The sequence below is a fragment of the Zalophus californianus genome, chromosome 6 (assembly GCF_009762305.2).
Source record: "Zalophus californianus isolate mZalCal1 chromosome 6, mZalCal1.pri.v2, whole genome shotgun sequence".
Classification (NCBI taxonomy): domain Eukaryota; kingdom Metazoa; phylum Chordata; class Mammalia; order Carnivora; family Otariidae; genus Zalophus; species Zalophus californianus.
Genome location: NC_045600.1, coordinates 41,944,761 through 41,969,712, shown reverse-complemented (window position 1 = coordinate 41,969,712; position 24,952 = coordinate 41,944,761). Strand labels below are relative to the sequence as shown.

General features: G+C 34.5%; 1 protein-coding gene and 1 pseudogene across 5 annotated transcripts; both read left to right on the top strand.

The window, feature by feature from the left end:
* Positions 1-99: 99 nt before the first annotated feature.
* Positions 100-24,782, top strand: AP5M1 (adaptor related protein complex 5 subunit mu 1). Of its 5 annotated transcripts, none has more exons than XM_027572124.2 (9): positions 100-220; positions 4,909-5,554; positions 10,063-10,290; positions 11,630-11,769; positions 13,063-13,148; positions 13,237-13,355; positions 16,369-16,465; positions 19,107-19,185; positions 20,261-24,782. In XM_027572124.2, the coding sequence occupies exons 2-9, from the start codon at positions 5,144-5,146 to the stop codon at positions 20,301-20,303; spliced, it is 1,203 nt and encodes a 400-aa protein (XP_027427925.1). In that variant the 5' UTR covers positions 100-220; positions 4,909-5,143; the 3' UTR covers positions 20,304-24,782. The 5 variants fall into 5 exon arrangements, with proteins under 5 accessions (XP_027427925.1, XP_027427923.1, XP_027427922.1 ...); XM_027572121.2 differs by lacking the exon at positions 100-220 and adding an exon at positions 393-531 and having other exon boundaries at positions 21,329-24,782; XM_027572120.2 differs by lacking the exon at positions 100-220 and adding an exon at positions 393-531.
* LOC113909326 overlaps positions 24,563-24,952 on the top strand; it is a 34,510-nt pseudogene continuing 34,120 nt past the window's right edge.

Here is a 24,952-nt window from a genome sequence, read left to right as displayed (position 1 = left end):
TCCCATTGTCACCGCCTCGTACGCCGGAAGTGGAGCTGCGCGCGCGGGGTTGGCTGTCGGGAGGGGCCGGGGAGGGAAGCCTGCAGCCGGTGAACGGCAGAGAGGCTCGTCGCTGGGGCGAGTGAGGAAGCATGATCCTTGCGGGCCACCGTCCCGGAAGTGGCCCTTAGAGGAAGAAAGTACTGGGGTTCTTGGGGAGGAATGCTTCTCGGCATTCTAGGTGAGGATTCACAGAACTTTTGTGGCATGTGTTGACAGGAGGGACTCAGAGGTTTTAGTCACTCCCCCTGCTGAAGGAGCCAGCGTCTCTGCTGAGCCCAACCTGTTTGTGGTGGGACAGAAGGTGGCTCAGGTTGGGTGAGCCTCGGATCTTCCGGTAGAAGCCCCTCTGAGAAAGCCGGTCTGCGTCCTTTTTCCGTGGCGACCTTAGGGATGAGTTGATGCTTTAAGGCTTGTCATGGCCCAGCGGGCAGTGTGGCTCATAAGCCACGAGCCGGGAACTCCACTTTGTGGCACCGTCAGATTCTCCAGGTAAATGCAGTTTGAATTCTCAGGGGTGATGGATCGGAGGGATTGATAATGTACTGTAGTTTTGGGATGTGTCTTTGTCCGCCGCCTTGGGCTAGTTACTTACCTTCTGTTTCATCTGTTAAATGGAAATTTTAACACCACTACTTAATAGTATTGTGAGAATTAAATGTGTTGATGTTTGGCACATATTATTATGTGTTTTTCAATATTAGTATTACTGTAATAAAAATTAACTTCACCTGCTTAGGATTGAGATGGAGATGACCAAAGGAAAGGAAAGGAAAGGAAACTTACTGAGCACTGAACATGTTTCAGATGTTTCTACTTTCGTTAATAAAGATCATTCAAGGACATTTTAGCTCATTCTTCGGGAAAATCTTTGCCGAGCAGTAAAAGACTGTTATTTTCATATTATGTTTCATTCTTAGAAACTTTCAGGTGGGTTACTTTAAAGTTCCTAATTGTTGAAGAAAATTGGAAAAGTACAAAAAATAAAATCGTATTCACTTTTTCTTAGATTGTGTAGGCTGATCTGGCTCCACTTTTAGAATACGCCACATTCTATCAAAATAGCTCTGTGGTGAGAATTATACAATAACTCATTGTGAAATGTAAGTGGCAGTTCGCTAATCCGTATCACCTTTTATTCTTGGTGGCTGTTGACAGTTCTTTCTTGCCAACATATTTATTCTTCCCTGAGGAAAGCTCTGTAGGGAGGTAGCATAGCTCTGCATTGAGATTGAGTCAGATAAAGATGAGTGTGATTTTAAATGAAAGTGGTTGGCAATGTGGATATGAAAAATTCCCTCTTCACAACCCAAACATTTTTTGTTACTGAGGGTATCAGAGTTAAAGTTTGCCATTTTCTCCCAAGATACCTGGCTTGCTTTGTTGTTGTTGTACCTCAGGTAAGGAGTTTAATAAGATTTAGTATGGTTCAGGAGCCTCATTGGTTGGTCCAAAGTACTTATATATTCCTTTGAGTATGTTTATTTCTGCCATTCTCCTCCTCCTCACAGGTAACTCTTACGTGTTTGTTGCTATCCCTTTATTTTGTGTTTGTGCATTTTTCAAATTACACAATTAAGTGTGCTATAGACTTCATTTTCTTATATATGCTAGACTTCTCAGCACTATTTTTAAGAAACATCCATGTTACTTTGTGTTCATCTAGAGCAGCGCTGTCCAATAGAATTTTCTGCGATGATGGACATGAGAAATGTCCTAAATCTATGTTGTTTAATATTGTGCCACTAACCACATGTAGCTATTGTGCTTTTGAAATGTAACTATTATAACTGAGGAACTCAGTCTTGTTTAATTTTAAGTTTAAATAGTCACATGTGGCTAGTGGCTCCTATTTTGGACAGTGCAGATCTAAGCCATTGCTCTTTTGTACTCTATGGTTTACATCTTTCATGTTTTACCTGTCCCCTTCCCCTAGTGATGATAATCCCAGGTTGCCTCCAACTCAGCCATCAGAATGGTGATGCAGTAGATATCCTCAAAAGGCTCATAGGGCCTATCTATGCTGATTTTGACTAAATATTGCCAAATAATTAGCTCTTCAGAATACTTTCTCCAGTTTCCAGAATACTTTCTCTACTTCTCATCAGCAGTGAGCAAAGGTTCCTATATCTCCATTCTTTCCTAACATTTATTCTACTTTTTGTCAATATTGCTATAAAGGATAGCTTATTTTCATTTGCATTTCTCTGTGTAGCAGTGATTGTTAGCCCTTTGGATTTCCTTTTCTGTGGATTGCTTGTACATATCCTTGTCTTTGAGAGTTGCTATTTGTCTGTTTGTTTTCATGTTAATTTTCTCCTGAAAATTAATTCGTTGTGTATTCTTGTGTATTCATCATATATTCTCGATACTAGGCTTTTGTCATTTTTAGCTACTACAGATATTTTCTCTCATTTTGTCATTTTTAACTTTATGTATCACTTGTTTAAACAAACCACTAATTTTATTACAGTCAGAGTAGTACTTTGGGGGTTTTGTTGAGGTCATACTCTACCCTTATTTTCCAAAGCTATCTTCTTACATTATCGTCTCTTAACTTTATCATTTTATCGGTCATGTTTAGGTCTTTAATCCATCTTCAGATGTGGTGTTAATAGAGGAATCCATTATATTTTTCTCTATAGTGGGCCAGTTTTCCTGTATGTTACTTTATTTTTTTGGTATATATATAGATTTTTTCATTGATTTGTGGGACTGATAGTTGATTATATTTCTCTTATAAATACTGGTCTGTTTCAGTTCTGTTAATTTATTTGCCTATTCTTGGACCAGTACCATACTGTATTTATATCTGTGACTTTGTAACTTATCTTAATACCTTACAGAGATGAATTTTTTTTTACTGCTTATAAAAATAAGTTCCTTGAAGAACTCGTTGTTTTCAGATTTTTTTTTTCTCATTGTACTCAGGATATTTCAGAAGAAAAATTCAGATATGTTTGGGTGGGCTTTTTAGCATCTCTGTGGAGGCAGCAAGTTGGGTTCAAATAATTCATCTGTCACTTATTAATTCTGTATCATTAAAGAAATTAGTTTTATTATTTTCCATTTTCTGAGCTCTTGGGCCTGGTGTAAGGGCTAAGCGTACATACTCTGGCATATTATCCACATATATGTCAAAGGTTAATGGCCATAATTTAAGATTTTTAAAAGGAGATGATTGTTCCTGTATGTAATTATGTTTTCCCAAAACAAAACTTGGTTTAGATTCTGATTTAGAAGTTTGCTGTCCAGATATATAGTAATAGTATCAGCTTCAGTATGGCTTAGTTTGTTATTGTACCCCATAATTGTAGGGCCAAGGTTTGAGTCCTATTTTAGAAAAGGTCTAGAATAAATCTGAAATGATAGGTTGAGTCATCCAATAAAAATATTTATTGAGCACATGCAAGGTATTGTGTACAGTCCCAGATTAACTTCTTTTTTTTTTTTTTTAAGACTTTGTGTCTGGCTTCTTTGTTTTGTTTTGTTTTGTTTAATTTTATTTATTTTTGACAGAAAGAGAGAGCACAAGCAGGGGGAGCGGCAGGCAGAGGGAGAGGGAGAAGCAGACTCCCTGCTGAGCAGAGAGCCAGATGTGGGGCTCGATCCCAGCCACCCAGGTGCCCCCCAGATTAACTTCTTATCTTTACATCCAACATTGAAATTCTTACACTTAAGAAGGACTTTAATTATCCTCTAGATAACCAAAGGGTAAGACACTGGGCTGGAGTTTAGTCCACAGTTCTCAACTATTCTTATCCAGACACCAAGAGAAAGAAATGGCATTCAGCTGCTAAGCCATTACTGGAGGGCTAGCTAAATCTTTTCCTTTCTCAATCAAAAAAGTACATGATAATGGGAGTGAAGTTTACTAATATATAGAGATAACTTTGAATACATTCCTATTTTTCTTTTTAAAAATTCTAAAGTAAACATCAATATCTTATTAGGGGTATTAATGAAAAAAAATTATTTTGGCCAGGTGTGTTTTTGATTCTTGATGAGAATTGCTGATATATTTAGACACCCCTTTATTGTGCAAATAAGAAAATAGACTTAGGGAAGTTAGGTGACTTACACAGAAGTTAATACCAATAAATGACTTTGTTCTGGACATTAGAGTGGAGAGAAAAGGAATAGGGAAAGCCCATCTTTTTTTTAAACTAAGAAAATGTGACATAACATTTTGTAAATGAGTAAAAGCATCTTATTCAGAATTTAATTTTATTACCTCATAATATCTTTCAGGGCCATAGAGATGAACATTTTTATTGCTAAAACATTTTTACATTTTAAGGAGTTGGCAAGAAGACTCAGGGTATTTGTTATTCACTATTAACTGAGTAGAATTGAACATTCCTTTTACATTTGTATCATCTCAACTAGTGAATCCAAAATTATGGCAGGTTAAATTGAACCACTTATTTGATTCTGCTCTACTAAGATGGAATCAGAAAAGAAAAAAAAAGCCTTATAGATGCCTAAAAAGTGTCCAAGTATACTTTCCTGGCCTACGAAGCAGGAATCTGAGTGACCAAGAAACTAGAATTTTGAATTAGAACCATGTACTCTACCTATTTAAAAAATTAACTAAATTGAGCTATTTTCAGTAATAAATAATGACATTATAATTTGAGACAACATACCAAGTATACAACATTTAGTTACTACAGTAGAAATTTAACGTGTGATACATTGTTTTGGTTGTGGATTTTGTGGGTGTATGTATTTGTTATTGTGTGTTTTGTTGTTATTACTGTTAGTCTTGTGTTTTGGGTTTGTTTTTGTTTTGGGGTTTTTTTGGATTTTTCTATTTTTATTTTTCTTGGAAGAACCATTTATGATATTTTTGTTTCCATAATTCAGACGGTATCCAACTGTTGAAAAACGAGCCAGAGTCTTCAACGGAACAAGTTATGTGCCTATTCCTGAAGATGGTCCCTTTCTTAAAGCACTGCTTTTTGAACTTAGATTATTGGATGATGATAAGGATTTTGTAGAAAGTCGTGATAGCTGTTCACACATCAATAAAACATCTGTCTATGGACTCCTAGTAGGAGGTGGAGAACTCTGGCCAGTTGTTGCTTTTCTGAAGAATAACATGATATATGCTTGTGTTCCACTAGTTGAACAAACTTTATCCCCTCGTCCACCATTAATTAGCATTAGTGGAATTTCACAAAGCTTTGAACTTCTTTTTGGGATACAGGATTTTCTTCACTTGGGTCAAAAAAATGACACTGAGTTAAACACAAAATTGAACCAACTGCCTGATTTGCTTCTACAAGCTTGTCCATTTGGAACTTTGTTAGATGCCAACTTACAGAATTCACTGGATAGTATTAATTTTGCTTCTGTGACACATCCACAAAAACAGCCAGCCTGGAAAGTTGGAACATACAAAGGAAAACCACAAGTTTCTATTTCTATCACTGAAAAGGTAAAATCCATGCAATATGATAAACAGGATATAGCAGATACATGGCAGGTTGTTGGAGCTGTCACTTGCAAGGTGAGATTTTCTCTGATAATTGTGTTATCATACCATTGAACACCTATGGAGAAAAGTAAAATTTTCTAACTTTATTTTACATTGTTATATGACATTCTTGATTTTTATCATAAACAGTAGTCATTAAATATGTGAAATTTTGCGACATTACCTTTTTGTATTCCTTATGAATTGAATTTTTTTTAAAGATTTTATTTAAGAGAGAGAGTGCACAAGCCAGAGGGAGAGGCAGAGGGAGAGGGAGAAGCGGACTCCCCACTAAGCAGGGAGCTCGATGTGGGCCTGGATCTCAGGACCCTGGGATCGTGACCTGAGCCAAAGGCAGACGCCCAACCGACTGAGCCCCTTATGAATTGTATTAGTTATATATGGCTGCATACTGAATTGTTCCATTATCCCCAAAATAAACATTTATTATCATCATTGTTCTGTGGGTTAAGACTTCAGGAGCAGCTTAGCTAGGAACGTCTAGTGTGGAATCATGAGATCACAGTCAAGGCAGCTGGAACTATAGTCACCTGAGGGTTTGATTGGGGCTGGAAAATCTACTTGCAAGGTGGCTCACTCAAATGGATAGCAAGTTGATGCTGGTTGCTGGTGGGAGGGCTCAGTTCTTTTCCATGTGGACTTCTCAATAGTCTGTTTAAGAATATCCTCACAACTTGGTGACTGGTTTCCTATGGATCAAATGATGAGAAAGAAAGAGAAGGCACAGGTAGAAGCTATTCTTTTTATTACCTCAGCTGAGGACAGATGGCATCACTTTTACCACTTTTTGTTCACTAGAAACAGGTCACTAAGTCCAGTCCACATTCAAGGGGACTAGAATTAGGCTTCACCTTTTGAAAAGAGTAAAAGAATTTGTGAAAATATTTTAAAACCATCATATTTGATATTTTCCATTTCCTCTAAAAGGATGAAATTGACAAATCTTTGAATTAATATCTAAAACCATTTTTATATTTTTTATTTATATATATTTCATATTTTTATATATTTTATATATAGGGGCTCTTATTTAAACAGGTTTGTAGGTTAATATAGTGTTCTCTGGTTTCAGGATAGAAAATAGGAAATGGCAATAGGAGTAACAATATAATTAGTAGTGAGGAGTGCCATTTTGAATAATGATCAAAAATTAAAGCCTTCCAGGGGCACCTGGGTGGCTCAGTCGTTGGGTGTCTGCCTTCGGCTCAGGTCATGATCCCAGAGTCCTGGGATCAAGCCCCACATCGGGCTCCCTGCTCCGCAGGAAGCCTGCTACTCCCTCTCCCACTCCCCCTGCTTGTGTTCCCTCTCTCGTTGTGTCTCTCTCTGTCAAACAAATAAATAAAATCTTTAAAAAAAAATTATAGCCTTCCATAATTTCTGCAAGTACATATCAATATTTTAGATGTCCTTATTTTTCTGATATCCTTTATTCTCTGCACTTATGAATATAAACTTTTTAATAAAACTTAATGTTGAGTGGCTATGTACAAATGCTCTAGGTAAAAGTAGATTTCAAGAACAGAAAATTAGAACAGCCCTGGCAGACAAATTGGGTCTTTCTTTTCCTCTTTAACCTTAAAGTAACTTAAGAGTTTATGTGTCTGTTTTAAACTCACTTCTGTCATGATCAAAAATATATTCCAGTTATTAACTTATTAGAAATAACTATTATAACTAGTATAAATGATGGGGCGCCTGGGCGGCTCAGGTGGCTAAGTATCCAACTCTTGATTTTTGGCTCAGGTCATGATCTTAGGGTTGTGAGATCGAGGCCCATGTCAGGCTCCACACTGGGCATAGAGCCTGTTTAAGATTCTCTCTCTCCCTCATCTGTCCATCCCACCCCCAGTAAGAAAAAAAAAAAAAAACTATTATAAATGGTTCTAAAATTGAGGTGTGCATGGATTATGTCATTCACAAATCTTAAAGTAGTTGAACCCTTCATTCTCATAAGTCTGTGAAATAAAAGGAAAATTCACCATTTTTGTTTTTCCCTTCAGTGGCAATAAATAGGGAATATGTTATATATAAATTTACTACTAATTAATATCATGGTGTTTAAATATCTCAGCTCATTGATAGGCTGACTGACCCTAGTTTATTGCTTATGGGAATTTTGGATTGGTTTCTATACAAACTATCATGATGGAGAACTTTCTTCTTTAAAAAACTTTCTTCTAAAAATAAAAAGAATGGGGGTATGCCATAATCCATGCACTAAATGTTTCTTTAAGCTTGTATGTAAATAGTACATCTGTTAGCCAAACATTTTTTTTAAAGTTCTTCAGGAGCTTAGTATTTAGAAGCCTATTATAAATGGAAATAATTATCTTCATTTAATCTTAGTCCTAGTAGAAAACCTGGTGAACCAAAAGCCAGTGGACTGAAGTTCTAGTCCTCATTCCACCACTAATTCTTTGGTGTCTTTGGAAAAGTCATAATTTTTACAATCTTTTCTCATTTTTAAAATCAGGTTAAGTTCCTAGGTCCCTTCTGTTTTTATAACACCTAGTTATAAGTGAGATGTACATATGCCAGATTGGCTTAAAGGGTAGTACCCAGGTTTCATCTAGAATGACTGTCCTCATTCTATAGTAAATGACTGATGATCTGGTATTTTAAATGACTGGGTAGCAGATAATCCATTGGTGGCTTCCATAATGGTTGCAATTTTCCGATCCCTCTAAGAATATTAGACTGATTTAATAAGCATAAACTGAATATTCAAATATTGTAATAGTATTTGCTATTAATATTTGCTCTTTTATTATCTCCATAAATCTGTCAAAAAACAACTTTTTTTTGTTCTTTCTAGTTCACATATAGAGTGAAGTAGCAGATGGTTTGAAACTCAAAACACTAAAATATTTTTTTTCATGGCTGCGAGTAATTTATTTTTTATTTTTTTATTTTAATTTTATTATGTTAATCACCATACAAAACACTAAAATATTTTTAAGTTTTGTGGTAAGGTTATTGGACATCTTTATTTTCAAATGTGATAGACATTATTGTAACTGTTACCAAAAAATCTTTATGAGGTACTAATACCTGGTACTGTTCATAATGCCTGCCGGCTAAGTGTTTACATTGTATAGCAGATATATTCTTGAATTCACACATATGTCAAGCAGTAGATAAATAAGAAAGTGAAACATGTCACATTGGAATGGAAAACAAAGGTAGGTACACAATTAGAAAAAGATGCCCATTCAGTAAACATTTTTTTGAGTGTCTCATATAGCAATGTGCTAGGCACTAGAAATACAAAGAAAAATATAACAGTTCTTGCTTTCAAAGAACTTAAAGCTTCAAGAGGGAAACAAACAGTGTACGGGTATCTGTAGGGGGTGAGCAGTTATTGCATGATGTGGACTATGTATATGATAGTAGAACTAGCTGCTTGCATTTGGAGCTAAACATTATACCTGCTAAATTCTATTAACTCTTAAAATATTTGTTCAGATCTACCAAACAAAACACATCAATAAGCCTTCTATGGCCCAATTGGCTAGTTTTAATTGGGTGCTTTAATAGAGGTAACTGTCAAGTTAGAGTTGAGGTAGAAAGGAAGAACCTGTTTACCATGAACACACAAGTAAGGTATATCATTCTGATTGGGTCAGAAAAAGAGCCATTACAAGGTTTATGGGAGTAAAGGTATTTAATATAGGATTTAGGGCTTACTAAAAATAACAGTTAATTTAAAACTTTATGAAAGTGTGAAAAATAATTTTGAATTCTGTGAAGCTCATACCAGGTGTAAGAGGAGTTGAGAGAATAAAAATTCTGATCTTCTGGCTGCAGCCTTCCAGAAACAGTCACTAATGACTTTAGTCTGAAGAAGCCAGAATTCACAGATAAGTCTGAGATGCCACCATGTCTATCTGTTACAGCCTCAAAGCAGAAATTCATGGAAAGTTCTGAAAAGTGCTGCCTCTGGCCACCACATCCTTAAAGCAGGAGCAGAGAGGTCTGTGAAGCTGTCATATCCAGCTTCCATAACCTTCCAAAAATACTGGCTTCCCATTTGCAGGGTAGAAAATGATTAAAGAGGTAGATGGGAGCCAAACAATGAAAGGCTTAAAAGTAATGCAAAACTGAGGGGAAACTATTGAAAGATCTTGAGCGTGGATACAATATATTTAGAATTCTGTTGGATCCAGAAGATGGATTGATTAGAGGAAGGCGAATCTAGATACATTTAGAGGGCTGTGACAAAAATTGTAGGGGCCTGTACCAATGTGTTTGCAATAGGAATGGAGAGATTTTAGTGGACTTAAAATAGCTTTTTAAGGGTTTAGATGTAAGCAGAGGGCTCTAAGAAGTCTCTCCTAGTTCCTGCTTGGTATCTGAGAGCATAACAGAACCACTAACCCAAACACAGAAAGCAAGAATACCTTGAAATAAAAATGAGTTAAGTTATGGGAAATGACTCAGATAAATTTAGAAAAGCCTCACCCAGAAGATGTATGCCTCTAAGATCTTGGTAATATCTGTTTCTGTTTCCATTACAGTGTGATTTAGAAGGAATCATGCCAAATGTTACCATCAGCTTGAGTCTCCCCACCAATGGGTCTCCACTTCAGGATATTCTAGTTCATCCTTGTGTAACTTCTCTTGACTCTGCTATTCTGACTTCTAGTAGCATTGATGCAATGGATGATTCTGCATTTAGTGGACCTTACAAATTTCCATTCACTCCTCCTTTAGAGTCATTCAACTTATGCTACTATACTTCGCAGGTAAACAACCTTGGAAAGTTGAGACTTTGCTAATCTTTGTATTTATGAGTTCTTTTGTAAGCAAATCATTCATACTTTTGGCCCCCATGAGAATTTTTCATTATTAACCAGATAGTAATTGATGAATGAAGATGAAGATTCAGGTCTTTGAATAAGATACTTCTCTCTGGTGTCTGTAACAGCATTAAATGGTTTTCAAAGTCATGGGATCTTTTTTTTTTTTTTTTAATGTCCTAATAAGGACTCCATGGTCATAGGATAGATCCTGGTATAATTTAGTCATGGTTTGAATTATAACAAAATTCCTGTAATCCCAGGCAACTGGGGTGACAAATACATAATATTATATATAGATATTGTTTGTTGAATAACTGTTGTGTCAGACATTGTCCTAGGCACTTTACATGTTTTCTCCAGTACTTTTAAAACCCTTATTATGGGTATTACTGGCCCCATTCTACAGATGTGGAGAGTCTCAGAGAAGTTAAATGACATGCCCAAGGTCTTATAACTGATAACAGAGTCTGGATGAACCCAGATTTTCCACACTCCAAAACCCAACTTCCTTTTTACTATACCATTTGTCTTTTGTCCTAATTATGAATCAATAGTTTAGAAAACCTACTCAAGCTAGCTTACATAAAGGGAATTTATTTTGATAATATAAGAGGCAATCTGAGCGTCATTCAAGGATAGTAGACCCAGCCTGTACTGGGAATAGAACCAGAAAATCAAAATTAAAATCACTCTGTGCTCAGTGTCTATACTGTCTACCTCATCTCTGCTACTCAGTTTTCTCTTCCAACTGGCTTTCTCTGCTTCCACATGACCTATAACTCTAAAACCTTATGCTACATAAGTAGAGTATTTATTACTTCAAATGTACCAGAAAGAATGATTGGCTTACTTCAGCCTACAGATAGTTTCTCCTTCAATCAGTTATTGATAACCAGTTGAGTAAGCTATTGCTGAGCTAGGGGGTGGGGGAGTCACAAGATACACATAGGGAACTGTGAGCAGGGAGTCAGTGAACATTATGTCTAGTGCACATCTTATGTTGCAGGTCATAGAGAACCTGGAGGAGGGGAACCTGGATGAGCAAGCAAGGAAAAACAGTGTACTGCAAACCTTTGTAAGGCACCTTTCTTATCTCTGGAAACAGAGAAGGAAAAATCCCTGCCTTTAGAACAATAATGGCTCCCTCATCTATTATCAAAACAGTGTAGAGTAATCTGTACATGATAACTACATTACTACAGGCCTTTTTCTCAATCATCATTGGTATTTTAGACCCATTAACCTGAGAATTATACAAAAATTTGTTTGTGTTTGTTTCCAGGTCCCAGTCCCACCAATTTTGGGTTTTTATCAAATGAAAGAGGAAGAAATACAAGTAAAAATAACAGTTAACTTAAAACTTCATGAAAGTGTGAAAAATAATTTTGAATTCTGTGAAGCTCGTATACCTTTTTATAATAGGTAGGAATAAAACAACCTGGTACCATGATTTCCATCTTTCTTAGTACATTCCCATTGCCCTACAGTAAATTATTTATCATTGTTTTTTTACCTTATTTTTAAGATCTAAAAACTTTATTCAAATGAATGCTGATTCTGAACCAAAATTCAGTCATAAAAATAATCTCTTTACTTTTAAATGTGTCTTCATTTCTCTAGTTAAACTTACTAGTCAATACAGGAGGGTATGTGATGTAATGAGCACTGGGTATTACATAAGACTGATGAAACACAGACCTGTACCTGAAACCAATAATACATTATATGTTAATTAATTGAATTTAAATTTAAAAATGTTAATAAATAAGTAAACTTACTAGTAAATACAAACTTAAGCCAATGTAACTAGGGATTATTTCACTGCTGGCTTTATTTCTAGAAATTTCTCTGTGCTCTACATATAAGTCAAACCCAACTATCAGCTACCTGGTGAATTAAGCCAATGGTAACATAAGATTACTTCCTCAACAGTTCTGCTTTTAAATTTGTTCTACAGCATAGTTCTTTTCATAGGATGCCTAAAGATATAGTGAAATTATAGTTTTAATGTTATGTCATTTCATATGACTGTATTAATACATTCTTTTTTTTTTTTAAGATTTTATTTATTTATTTGACAGAAACACAGCGAGAGAGGGAACACAAGCAGGGGGAGTGGGAGAGGGAAAAGCAGGCTTCCCGCAGAGCAGGGAGCCCGATGCGGGGCTTGATCCCAGGACCCTGGGATCATGACCTGAGCCGAAGGCAGATGCTTGACGACTGAGCCACTCAGGTGCCCCTGTATTAATACATTCTATATGATTTTATAGTTGTCTTTTAGAATTAATAATGAAATGTCTATCATCACCAAAAACATTTATTGTGTTTTTGGTGTTTTTTGAGATATAATATTCGTTATTTGTTCTACTTTATTCTGCAAACTTGAATATATAAATCTGCGTTATGGGGCGCCTGGGTGACTCAGTCGTTAAGCGTCTGCCTTCGGCTCAGATCATGATCCCAGGGTACTGGGATCGAGCTCCACATCAGGCTCCCTGCTTGGCGGGAAGGCTGCTTCTCCCTCTGACCCTCCCTCTGCTTGTGTTCCTGCTCTCGGTGTCTCTCTGTGAAATAAATAAATAAAATATTTTTTTTAAAAAATCTGCTTTTATGCTGTCTTTCTATTAAGTAACACTAGCTAGATTTGACTTAGATCTCTTTAAACTCTTCTATGATCATTTTTTTCTTCATATTTTGTCCTTTTCTTTTTTAAAGAGGTCCAATCACACATGTGGAATACAAAGTTAGTTTTGGCCAGCTTGAAGTATTTCGAGAGAAAAGCTTATTGATCTGGATTATTGGTGAGCTTTTACTTATTGACTTTTTTAATTCATTTGTTGTAGAATCTACTTACTTTAAAATAGTTAACTGGTACATTTGTGTTTTTAGGACAGAAGTTCCCCAAATCAATGGAAATTAGTCTTTCTGGAACTGTCACTTTTGGAGCCAAGAGTCATGAGAAGCAGCCATTTGATGAGATTTGCATTGGAGGTACAGCATATTTAAAGGTAAATACATTTATGTGGCTCACTACATTAAAAACCCTTCCTTTGTTTTTAAATTGCATATATCTAATTGATTTTTAATGTATTCTAGCCATTTTTTGTGGGAGAACATCTTGTCTGTGCTAAGTCTCTTTAGATTTTTGTGAGATTTCTTTTTGTTTAGTATTAGTCACTTTCTATTTCACTTAATATAAAAAATTTTTAAGGTGAGACAGTTAAGTATAACCTTAACACATCAAAGTAACCAAGTTCTATTTCCCAGCTCTTAGTTATCACATTTAAGATTTCTATACAAAAAATATAAGATGTAGCCCTTGCCCTCTAGAAATTTTCCACTGATGCATGTCAGTAATTGATCAGTGCTAACTCCTTTTGGTATTTGAAGGAAACAGTGAGCATTTCTGACCAAAGTGGTCAAGGAAAGCTTTGCAGTAGAGATGGGAGTTTAAGCAAAACTCTGAGGCCCAGATAAGCATGAAAATGAAACTTTGAAGATTGACCAACATTTATATAGGTAAATAAATTACTTAGTCAAAGGAATGAAGGATGACAAGGCACACTTAGGAACCAGTGCTAGAAATAGTAGTAACACATCAGGCTGGATAAGTGATTTAGGTCTAGATTGTAGCTTTGGAGGGTTTGCATTCTGACTTATTCCTTTGTTAGAAAATGTTTTTAGTTTTATATAGATCTTTCAGAAAACAATACTTTATGAAGATCAGTCTGGAATGGATGTGAGAAGGTGAGTAGGAAAAAAAATAATAAAACTTGATTCCCGATGAAACGTAGTAAGTTAATGATGCTGAGTGTCACAGAAAGAAAGAAAGACTCCCGGAGAAGCTGTGATAAAGGTAAAGCATTGGTCACTAATTAAATATAGAAACAAAAAATAGTTTTAAGTCCAAGATTTAAAAACATTTTTTTAAAAAAATGTAGCTTCAATCAGACTTGAAGCTCCAAGAGAGCAGAGACCATATGAGTGTCATTCATTTTTTATTTTTATCACCAACATCTAGTTCATTACCTACCATATAAATATTTGAAAGATGAATATACTTAGAAAAAGTACTAATATGGAGAAAGTTGGGAGGAAGTGGGGTACATATCATTTATGTTGCTGGTGATAGCAGCATATCCCAATGTAAGTGTCTAGTAGGTAGCTGAAAACCTAGAGCTAGATTCTCAAGAGAGAATTCAACAGTATATAAGGATTCAGGAGTTACCTTGTGGAGAAAAAAACAGTTGAGGCAGTGGAAATGAGTAAGATCAGAAAAAAAGAAAATAAGTAGATGATTTAGAAGACCCAGTGAGAGGAATTGAAGGGATGATCAGAAAAGTAGCAGGAGAACCTAAATAGAATGGTAGAGAAATCAGAGAGATTGAAATCTATATAATAACAGAAGAAATGGTAGTGAAGTCAGAAGTGCAGGGACACCTGGGTGGCTCAGTCCCTTAAGCATCTGCCTTCAGCTTGGGTCATGATCCCAGGGTCCTGGGATCTAGTCCCACATTGGGCTCCTTGCTCAGCAAGGAGTCTGCTTCTCCTTCTGGAGTTTGCCACTCCTCCTTGCTTGTGCTCTCTTTCCCTCTTTCTCTGACAAATAAATAAAATCTTAAAAAAAAAAAAGTACACTAGTGATACTCATTTCTTCTATCTTGGCTTCAGCTATATCCACAAGCTTTGTTTCAAGGATTGTTATAAAAAGTCCTACTTCCAGATATTTTTTAGAAAAAATATGGGATGTTACTACACTGTAGGTCTTGCAGAGGTAGGGATTCTGACTTTTTTAATTCATTACCATCACCTACTCAGTTATAATCTGATTGCAAGAATGTAATACATATTTGTGTTCACTGAATAGATTTTTTTATAATATTTAGTTATATGGAAATCAATTTTATTATAACTTCCAGAATCCAGAATTATACCAAACAAACAAGCAAAAGCCCTTTACAATTAGAGATAATGTAAGTTGCAATAGGAAAAAAAATGCTTAAAAGATCAGAAAATTTACATTCTATGTATGTGGCCCAGTTAATTTGGCAATCAAAAGGAGAAAGTTAGGAAGTAGGAGAAATTTGCAGGGATGGGAGATGGAAGAAGAAGTGTAGAAAAGATAACAGGATATTGCAAAATCAGGAGCTTTAAACAGCAAATATGAGAACCACAGCAAAAGGACACTGGAGCTCCCTCGATAAGACACAGACCTTTGATAGTTCATGTGAATATCACTGTGACTCAGGCACCCCACCACTATGCCTTTAGAGAAAGTACTAAAAATAGCCCTTTCTACAATAGCACAGTATAATAATTGGCATTTATACTGATGATGCCACATTATCAATTAAATCCAGAAATACGGATTACATTTTAGAAAGGTTTCATAGGTGAAAGGATGATTTCTAAGCTTAGTTCTAGAAAAATTGAATTTTAGTTTTCTGGAAAATTAAGCAGAACATCTCATTCCTTCCAAACATGAGATAAACTTTCAGTTTTAGTAATTGTATTCTTGAGTTTTGCTAGAAAGTGTATACATTTCTGCCTGTAAAAGAATTATGATCTGAAATATATCACAATCATATAGCCTTAGAGATAGAAGAGAATATGCAGAATACCAGACACCCTAAGGGAAGAAGCACCAGTTTTTGTTGTCAGTTGAGTCTGAGTTCACATGCCAGCTCTGCTACTTAAATTCTGGGATGCTAGTTGCTCCCATCTCTGAACCTCAGTGCCCTCATTTGTAAAATAGGGATGCTTTGCAACATAGATTACAGTCCATATTAGTGAAGTATCTGGTGGGTGTTAAGCACTTCCTAATGACAGCCTTACAAAGAAATGGTCTTAATGCAAAGGAGTAAGGTGTATGTGTGTATGTATGCACCAAAGCACACACACACATTTTTATTTTGTGAACTATGTGAAGTGAATCCCTAAAATTGTGTCAAGGGAAAAAAATGTGACCATAACTTTTATCAAATAATCACCTCAGTTGGTATATTTCTCTTCTTTTTCTAGCTTCATTTTAAGATCTTAGATTATACACTCACTGGTTGTTATGCGGATCAGCATTCAGTTCAAGTTTTTGCATCAGGAAAACCAAAAATAAATACACGTAAGTTGTACAGATGCAGACTAACTTGAGGGAATTAAAATGGTGCTATGCAATTACTACCTAAGACAAAGTTAAAATGTAATAGAGATCAGAGAATAATCCTAATTTATAAAAATTCTGACCTGATCCTATCCTGTGTAACAGTATGTGTACTTTACACTGGCCTCTGCCTTCTCTTGTTTATAAAATGGTCTGGGTGAGCAAGAATTGGTATAGAGGTGGGCTTTAGTATAAAGTTGGATTTGTTTTCCTCTGCTTATAATATACTTTTTTATTCAGAAGTTGTTTCCCGACAAGGCTTTGAGTCTGGCTCAGACAATTTATTAGCTGTGTAAATTTGGACGAGTTAGTAAACTTCTCAAAGTTTTAGTTTCCTCATCTATAAAATGGAAATAATAGTACTGTTTATCTCGGGATTGTTATGAGATTTAGATAAAATTATATTGACCAAGTGCCTAGTATGATGCTTAGCATGTAGCATGGATTCAATAAATGTTAGATGTGATTATTATTTAAAATTTTAAATATTTTTAGCAAATGCTATAGTCAATGAGCATTATTTAGTGCCCTCTCCATTTTATAAGTAGGAGGGCAATAGAAAGAAGGTTTCCAGCCTTCAGTGAGTTTGTTGGTTGTAAGTAAACATGTACATGAAACATGTACATGAAAACACAGGGAGACAAAAAGTAATTTATAAATGAATTCAGAATTATTTAATTCAGATCAAATATTTATAGTAGCATAGAACAGAAAAGTAACTAGAATGAGGTTAAAAGTTAGCTAAACATAAGCAGAACTCTTAAGTTTTATTTATTTAAGTAATCTCTACACCCAATGTGGGGCTCAAACTCATGACCCCAAGATCTTCTGACTGAGCCCAGGCGCCCCTAGATAAATATTTCTTAAACTAAGGATTAGGATCCCCAAAATAGGTAGGATAAGAGAGGACTTTGTACATGAAAGTTTCAAAAGGATTACAGAACTCAGAACTACAGAATTCTAAGCGATTACTTGTGAATGGCAGTAATAAATTCTATGTAATGGAATCAGAATAAGTCATATTCTTTACCTCCTTAGGATTTCCCTATGTTTTCTCAGGCATCATTTTTTGGTTGTATTTTAAAGAAATGCATATACATGGAAGAGTCTTCAAGATGCATTTTTTTAATGAAGGCATGATATATCAGTTTAGACAAACCAGTCTAAATGCAGATATTTTGGATTCTATCTATGGGATACTAAATGCAAACAGACCAATATTTTAGACTGTATGGGAGATATAATTTTCTCTTTAGGTAATATCTAAATATTTTAAGTATCTTATTAATATTAACTAAACATATTGTAGCAATTCTCAGAAAGCATAATACAGGATGGGGTGGTTCAGTAATGTACCTGCTTAATGTAAAATATTAATATATTTTAATATAAACTAATATAAAATATTAATATATTGAATAAAAGAGATAATCTTATAATGCATAATTATGACCAGTCTTTTATTTCCTTCCTCTGTTAGTTTCAGAACACGACTACCACTTTGTGCAACTATGTAAGACCTTTATTTTGCAATCGTCTTGACAATACAATTTATTTTCAGCATATACAACTTAGTTCTGAAAATATTAATGCCAATAATAATGTTAATTTAAATAATAGCTAACATTTATTGCTTACCATGTGCCAGGCACAGTTTTAAGTATTTTACGTGTGTTAACTCATTAATCCTCGCAGCACCCAATGTGAGAATTGTTATGTCCATTTTACAGATGAGGATGCTGATGGAACAGAGGGATTAGGGTCATGTAGCTAATAAATGGCAGGACTGGGAATCAAACCAAGCAGTCTGGCTCTGGAGCCTGCCCACTTAACCAGTATGTTGTGTTGCTTTTCAATGTTTACTAGGTTCTCAGACTGAAAAAATAAATAAATAACAAGGTAATACACCTTACCTCTATCTTTTTTGTTACGAAGAAAGGCATGAAGAAGAAAGGTAGAAAAGGCAGAATTAGATATTTACTAATGTGTGTAATAATCAGAATTTACATGGGTCTAGCTCCAAATGAGCATTATTAGCTCAAATTTACATATCAGAAAACTTTAGTTCAAAGAGGTTGTCATTTGTCCAAAGCTACAAAGCTATTAAAACAGAAAACTTAAATTTGATCAGAACTTTAAGAAACCACTGAAGCAACTTTTTAAAAGTATTACTAGAAAGTGGAATGTTTATTTCTGTCTCTAAAACTTGGAATGGGTAAAGAACAGCAAGATCAGAATAAGGACCATGGTGAAGAGAGGTCACATAATTGGAAACCAATAAAAAGTTTCAGATTTTTTTACAGTTGATGTCATGGTCCATAAGAAACAGAATTTAAGGAAATCATGAGAAAAATTGATAGAAGTGGAATAAATGAGGGATATTGGCATAAATAAGCTCAAAGATAGATTTAAATATTTAATAAGCCCATATTTTTAAAGTTGTAAAAATTATAATGCCTTGATAAAGTGAAATTAAGTATTTCAAAGTGTTGCCTTTCTTGAAATCATTGTGTTCTACATTTTTAAAATATCATGACTGCTCTCTCATTGAATTTTTGGTAACGTAATACAGTCTTATCGTTTATTTCTTTTTTTTTTATAGACCGGAAACTCATTTCTTCTGACTATTACATCTGGAATTCTAAAGCTCCTGCGCCAATAACATATGGATCATTATTACTGTAATTATCTCATACTTAAATAGGATTTATATAATGGTAACATAAATTAAATCATTAGTCTTTTATTTTTAATGTGTGTGCATATAACCTATGAATGAAAAAGTCATTGATTTAATTATAAAAATGCTCTTGTTTAATGTTTTTAGCCTGACATAGTTTGAAAGAACATTTTAATGACTAATATTTTCCATTTTTTACCCTTTGATTTTACTCAAATATGATTCAGAGCAGAAAACAGTAGTGATTCACTTTAGGCTTATTTTAAACTAGTCCTGGGTCACCCTACCATATATACTTTCCTGCTCCTGTGGCAGACATGGCTAATCAGTTGTAGCCTTCTTTCTCCACTGAGCCTTCCTGGATATGGGCTCAGGCTCCTTCTCATTGCAGAGCTGCAAACAGTCACTCCTGATGGATTGTAGATAAAAGGATGGATGTGCAAGATAAAAAACTCTGCTTTTTCAAACCTGAGTAGTAAGCTCCTGGTACAATGTATTGTTATAGAATACCAGAAACCACTATAAATCTCTTGGGGAAAAAAAAATAACCAGTCAATGAAAACAAAGGAATATTGTTTAAATAGTAACCTGTTCTTAATCAGAACTTTCTTATTGACTAATAAAGAATCTGAATAATTCTATTTAAGGTGTTTGTTTATCTCTGTTCTAGAGTTACTTTTCAGGTAAGCTTAATCTGCCACAGTAACATTTTGCTCAGGGTATCAGTAAGCATACTAAAAGGGTGGGATACCTTTAGAAAATGAGCGTAGTGTTTTGTGATCACTTAATGCCTACAGCCAAATTTTTTTAAAGATAAATTTAGGTATAATACTGTTTTTCATGTTTTATTATATGTTTTATTATATGAAAATTTTTAATGAATTCAGGTAAAAATTCAAAAGCTGTTCTGTGGGTAGAGAGTATTACTTTATCTTATTTCAGTGTCTTATAGCCTCTTTCCTTTAAATTTATCACTCCTGCTTTCTTATTAGCATTCTCTTGATTTCTTCAGGACCACCCTGTCATACTTTTTATTCTCTGTCTTTACAAATTATGTCTCATTGTTTTCAAAGCAGTTCCTTGTCAAGTTGGACTTTGTGGCCATTCAAGAAAAGATGAAATCTCAAGATCCTCAAAAGTTAATTTATGTCAAGTTTCTTTTTATGGAACAGAATTAGAAGTGTTATAAAAAATATGCATTATAGATTAATATTCAATTAAATTATCTCGGTTTCTATTTTTTTAATCAGTCTCCTAAGGAAAAGCTTAGAAAAATCTTCTAACTCCTTGAAAGAGAGCTATGATAGTTTGAAGGGAGAATGCATATAAATTTAGGATTTGAAATATGGCTTTTTAATTAAGGTCAATCTCACTCATTATAAATTCTCATTTTCTGTAAGGCATTATCATGGCAGAATGCTGTTTGTTCAAAATTATCCCAAGTAACAAAGAAAATAGAATAACTGCCTGACCAGGACTTTAACTTATTATTCTGGCTTAATCATAGATAATCAGTAGTTAAAATTTTCCTTTTGGAAGAGGAAAAAAAAAACATTTCACTTAAGATATTTGATCTATCTTAAACTCAAGGAAAGCTTAACATTTAACTTATGTTAATATTAATGGAGCCATTTGGACATCTTGATTGTATAAATGTTGAGTAAAGTACACTAAGATAGGCAAGAGTCATTTATCTAGTAAGTACACAGATATTCAGTATAATAATCCCCTAGGGAAAACTTTCTAAGCAATCAGAAAAACCAGTGAATCTTTGATTTGACATTTCTAGAAGCCTGAGGAAAATCTAGGGAATACTGGACAAGTGTAGGGCAAAGGGGAACCTGATGCCATCTGTTGCCATTCCATTCTAACATAACGCTACAGAACTAAAACCAACTCATGTTTTCATCCTGTTGAGATCAGCTGGGCACACTGTGATGCTTTTGATTTTGTCTAGAAACCTGTCACTTCAGGATAATTTCTGAAGACAAAGTCTGTTTCCCGTTTGGTAGGTGACCTGTTTAATGTTTTCCCTGTGTCTGGGAACTCCTTAGTGTAATTAGCGACCTTTGAACTCCACAACTAATCCTGAGCTATTTTGTATTCCTTACTCATCTTTAAGGCTGGACCTTTCTTTTCTTCAGAGTCCGCTGCCACAATTAAAGAAGAAACAGCTGCATTTCAAAGGGATTCCGATTCCAGAAGCTTAATCGTGATTGACATGTTCTTATTCTAAGCTATAAGACACTCTAAGAGTCCTTTCTTGGGTTAAAACTTCAATCATTTTCTAAAAAATTATCTCACTATGGATTTTATTCATTTTCTTTGATAACTATTCTTTGCATTTTTTAACTTGAAAGATGCTTTGCATTTGTGGTGAATATGAGCATCTACTTCCAGTGAAAGATTTGGATGGTGTCAGACATACTCTAGATGCAAAATTGCTAAATTCCCTTTTAGTGCCAAAATATGATTATGAAATCTGATGTCTATCATAAGGGTAATTATTCTTCAGTAGACCCAAAAGGTACAAAAAGTGTTAAATTTCTGAAAATGTACTCTGAAGAAAGTGGTTCATGATTTTCGTAAAACCCTTCTTCATTTTTTACTGAACAATATTTTTAAAACTTTATAAAGCCGGCAATACTCTTATAGTGTAAGATAATTAATACCCTGACAGTGGTGGGCACTTTTTATTTTTCCTTTTTAAATTATCCATTCTAATGTCAGGTTTGAAGTAAATAGCCTTATCAGGAATTCTTAAGAGAATTATTTGTGTAAAAAGTTTTTTTTTTTATTAAACAGTAGTCTGTCTCATGAACTTTATTTTTTTCACACCAACTCAGTATTTCTGAGTTAAAATTATTGTGGTTTTTATACATTGTATGATTTAAGGTCTTTCAAAGCACAATTTTATACACAGTAACAACTAATATTTTTCTTTTATTTTTTTATTATAGTATTTCACACTGCTTTAGAGACATTCATAGACTCCTGTACCACCCCTGAGAGGTAGGTAGGTCAAGTTATCATCCAGAGCCTCTGCGGGGACTGCTGCCATAGCAGAACGGTTGTTTCTAAGACAAAGGTCAGAAAAGGGATGTTAATAAACAGTCCTCAGGTTTAAGGGACTTTTTTAGGATTACATCTTAAATTCCAACAAATCAGATTTAGGAGTTACTGAAAGTGAAATTGATCCATCCCTCATCCAAACTTTGCAATACTTTCCTGTTCTGACATCATTTAGATAGTTAGCTGTATTATCAGATTAGAAACCATTGTACCCGGCTGCTGAAAGGAAAAGGAGGCAAAAAGCTAAACATGGGATGAATTCTGAACCTTTTAACCTGGCTGAAGTACGTTGGTCCCTGTTATGCAAATACCTTCAATCCTCTGCTAAGTTCAGTGGAAATAATTTTCTTGAATGACAGGTTTATTCAGCAAGGATTCAGTTGGTGATTAATCCCCCTTTGATCTAGGGTATTTCACTTAACTACCAGTTACCTCGTTCTGACAAAGTGCAACTGAGATTAGGGAGATCACTAGAACACTACCAGGGTGTGCGTTTATTCTCTCTAACCTTTTAAAGCAGGGGCCAAGAATGCAATTTATTTTCAGTATTTGAAGATGTAAAGTCCTGTCTGCTAAGTTAGAAAGTCAATTGAATACCAAATGAAGTTTATTTCTTACGTAATAGAACAAACATTTCTTTTTGCTTTGACTAACAATGCTTTTAGGAAATACAGACTTTGAAGAAAGAAGAAACAGAGACTACATTCTAAGTATATCTTCTAGTTTTGTTTCATGTACTAGAGTGTATACTTATTGGCCCTGAGATAAACCAAAAATCAAAGCAGTGGCTACAACTTAGATTGAGAAAATGCTTCTATTTTATTAAGCTGCATGGTTTCTCCCCGCCCTCCCCCCATTAAAAAATGTCATGCTATGTGGTAAAGAAATCCAATGGGGAAAACATATTGTAGTACACAATTATTCACCTTAAGACTTGCAGTTTCAAAGCTTTATTTGTTAACTTTGTCCTTCCTTGAGGAAAAAGGGCTTGTTATATTGCCACCATAAGAATAATCACATTCTTTTTCAGAATGATGGGGGTTTTTTCCATAAAGGTAAATGATGCCATTACAAAAATAATCCAAATTATTTTAAATTATCAAAATAACTACTTTCCACTGTATTGTTTACTATTTCTTCTGCCTTTTTCTCATTTAATTGGGTACCTCTTCTTCCATAACTGTAAGATTTAAGATACTTTATGGAATTTTGCACAATATTTTAAGAATAAATGTTTTATGCTAGGCTTCTTAAAGAATTTGCTTTTAAAAACTATTAGCAACATCAGTGTCAATATTCATCTTCCAAGATATCAAATTTGGAGATTTATTCCTTTAGTATATTTCAAGACTGGCTCTTAAAAGAAGAAACAATGATTTGTAACAAAAATAGTTTTAAAATATTAAATTATTATTGATTAATTTTATTATTACTGAGAAAGCTTTTTTTTAATGCTTTATAATTGTTCATTATTCTATTAAGAGTTTAGAATACAAGTTACATATTTAGATAACTTTCCCACATATTTTTTTGTCTCAAACATTCTGTGATCCAATTTCTAAATTCAAACAATGACTTGTACACATCTAATTCATGTTGGTGCCAAACCAGTCTCTCTAGTTTCAATTTAGTAACGAATCTGTTTCTAAATATCTTCTGATAGCAAGTTACTTAACCAAAGCAAAATTGATGTGCTCGCTGGGGCAGCACATACACCAAAGCAAAATTGAGAAGCAGAAAAAGATTTAAGTTAGAAGGGCAGGATCCCCTGGCTATATTGCTAAGAAACTAGTATTTTTAATAATTAACTACTCTTTGCAGTCAATATTTAGTTAATAAATGTTGCAATATATTTTGAAGTATGCCATCAGAGAAAGAATCTAGATTTAAACATATGTGTACATGTATGTATGTATATTTGTGTAATATATATGTTGGTGTATCTGACTTGGCGGCTTGCCCTAAGAAATGTTTGTGTATCTGTCAAAGGAAGAATATTTAAAGTCAAATAATCTTCTCTCCAAACATGTTTGTTAATAGTAATGGAGAGGTTCATTAAAATGAAAATTAACAGAGAACTCATGCAATTACTCTCAAAAATGGTTACAACTCTTAGGAGCTGAAGCCTCTTCAACTAGCTTCTAATTTTTTTCATCAACTGTTTTATGGAGATGATATTATTGTCTGTATATAGCCTAGAGCAGTCAGTGCCTTATCTATATTACTAGTTTACTCTGAGGTCCAAATTGATTTCTCTAGGCCCTGACTAATCTGTGTAATTGTTGGCAGTGTGGTGCTAATGTATGATGCACAGCATTTACAGATTGACAGGTACCCTGGGATGGAAACCAACTGCTGAATTGTTTTTTCCAGTAAGACGTGGAAATTTGTGTGTCTTAATAATCCATTAAACATTTGAAGTCAAACTGTATGTTTCCTTTAAATGTCTTCTTCTTAAATGATAGTTCTGTAAAAACAATATTGTTTAGTTAACATACTACTAATAATAAAAATGAAAATCATGATTATTCCTCTTAAAATTTTTACTCTTTCTTTCCAAGGACTTGAGTGCCCTCTGCAGGCTATAAAGAGATAATTAATGACTGTGTTTAAACCCTGATTTTTTTTTTTCCCTTTTAGAAGCATAGCCTGCATTAAGTGGGATCCATTTTATTTATATTGTTAGCTTTGTTAAT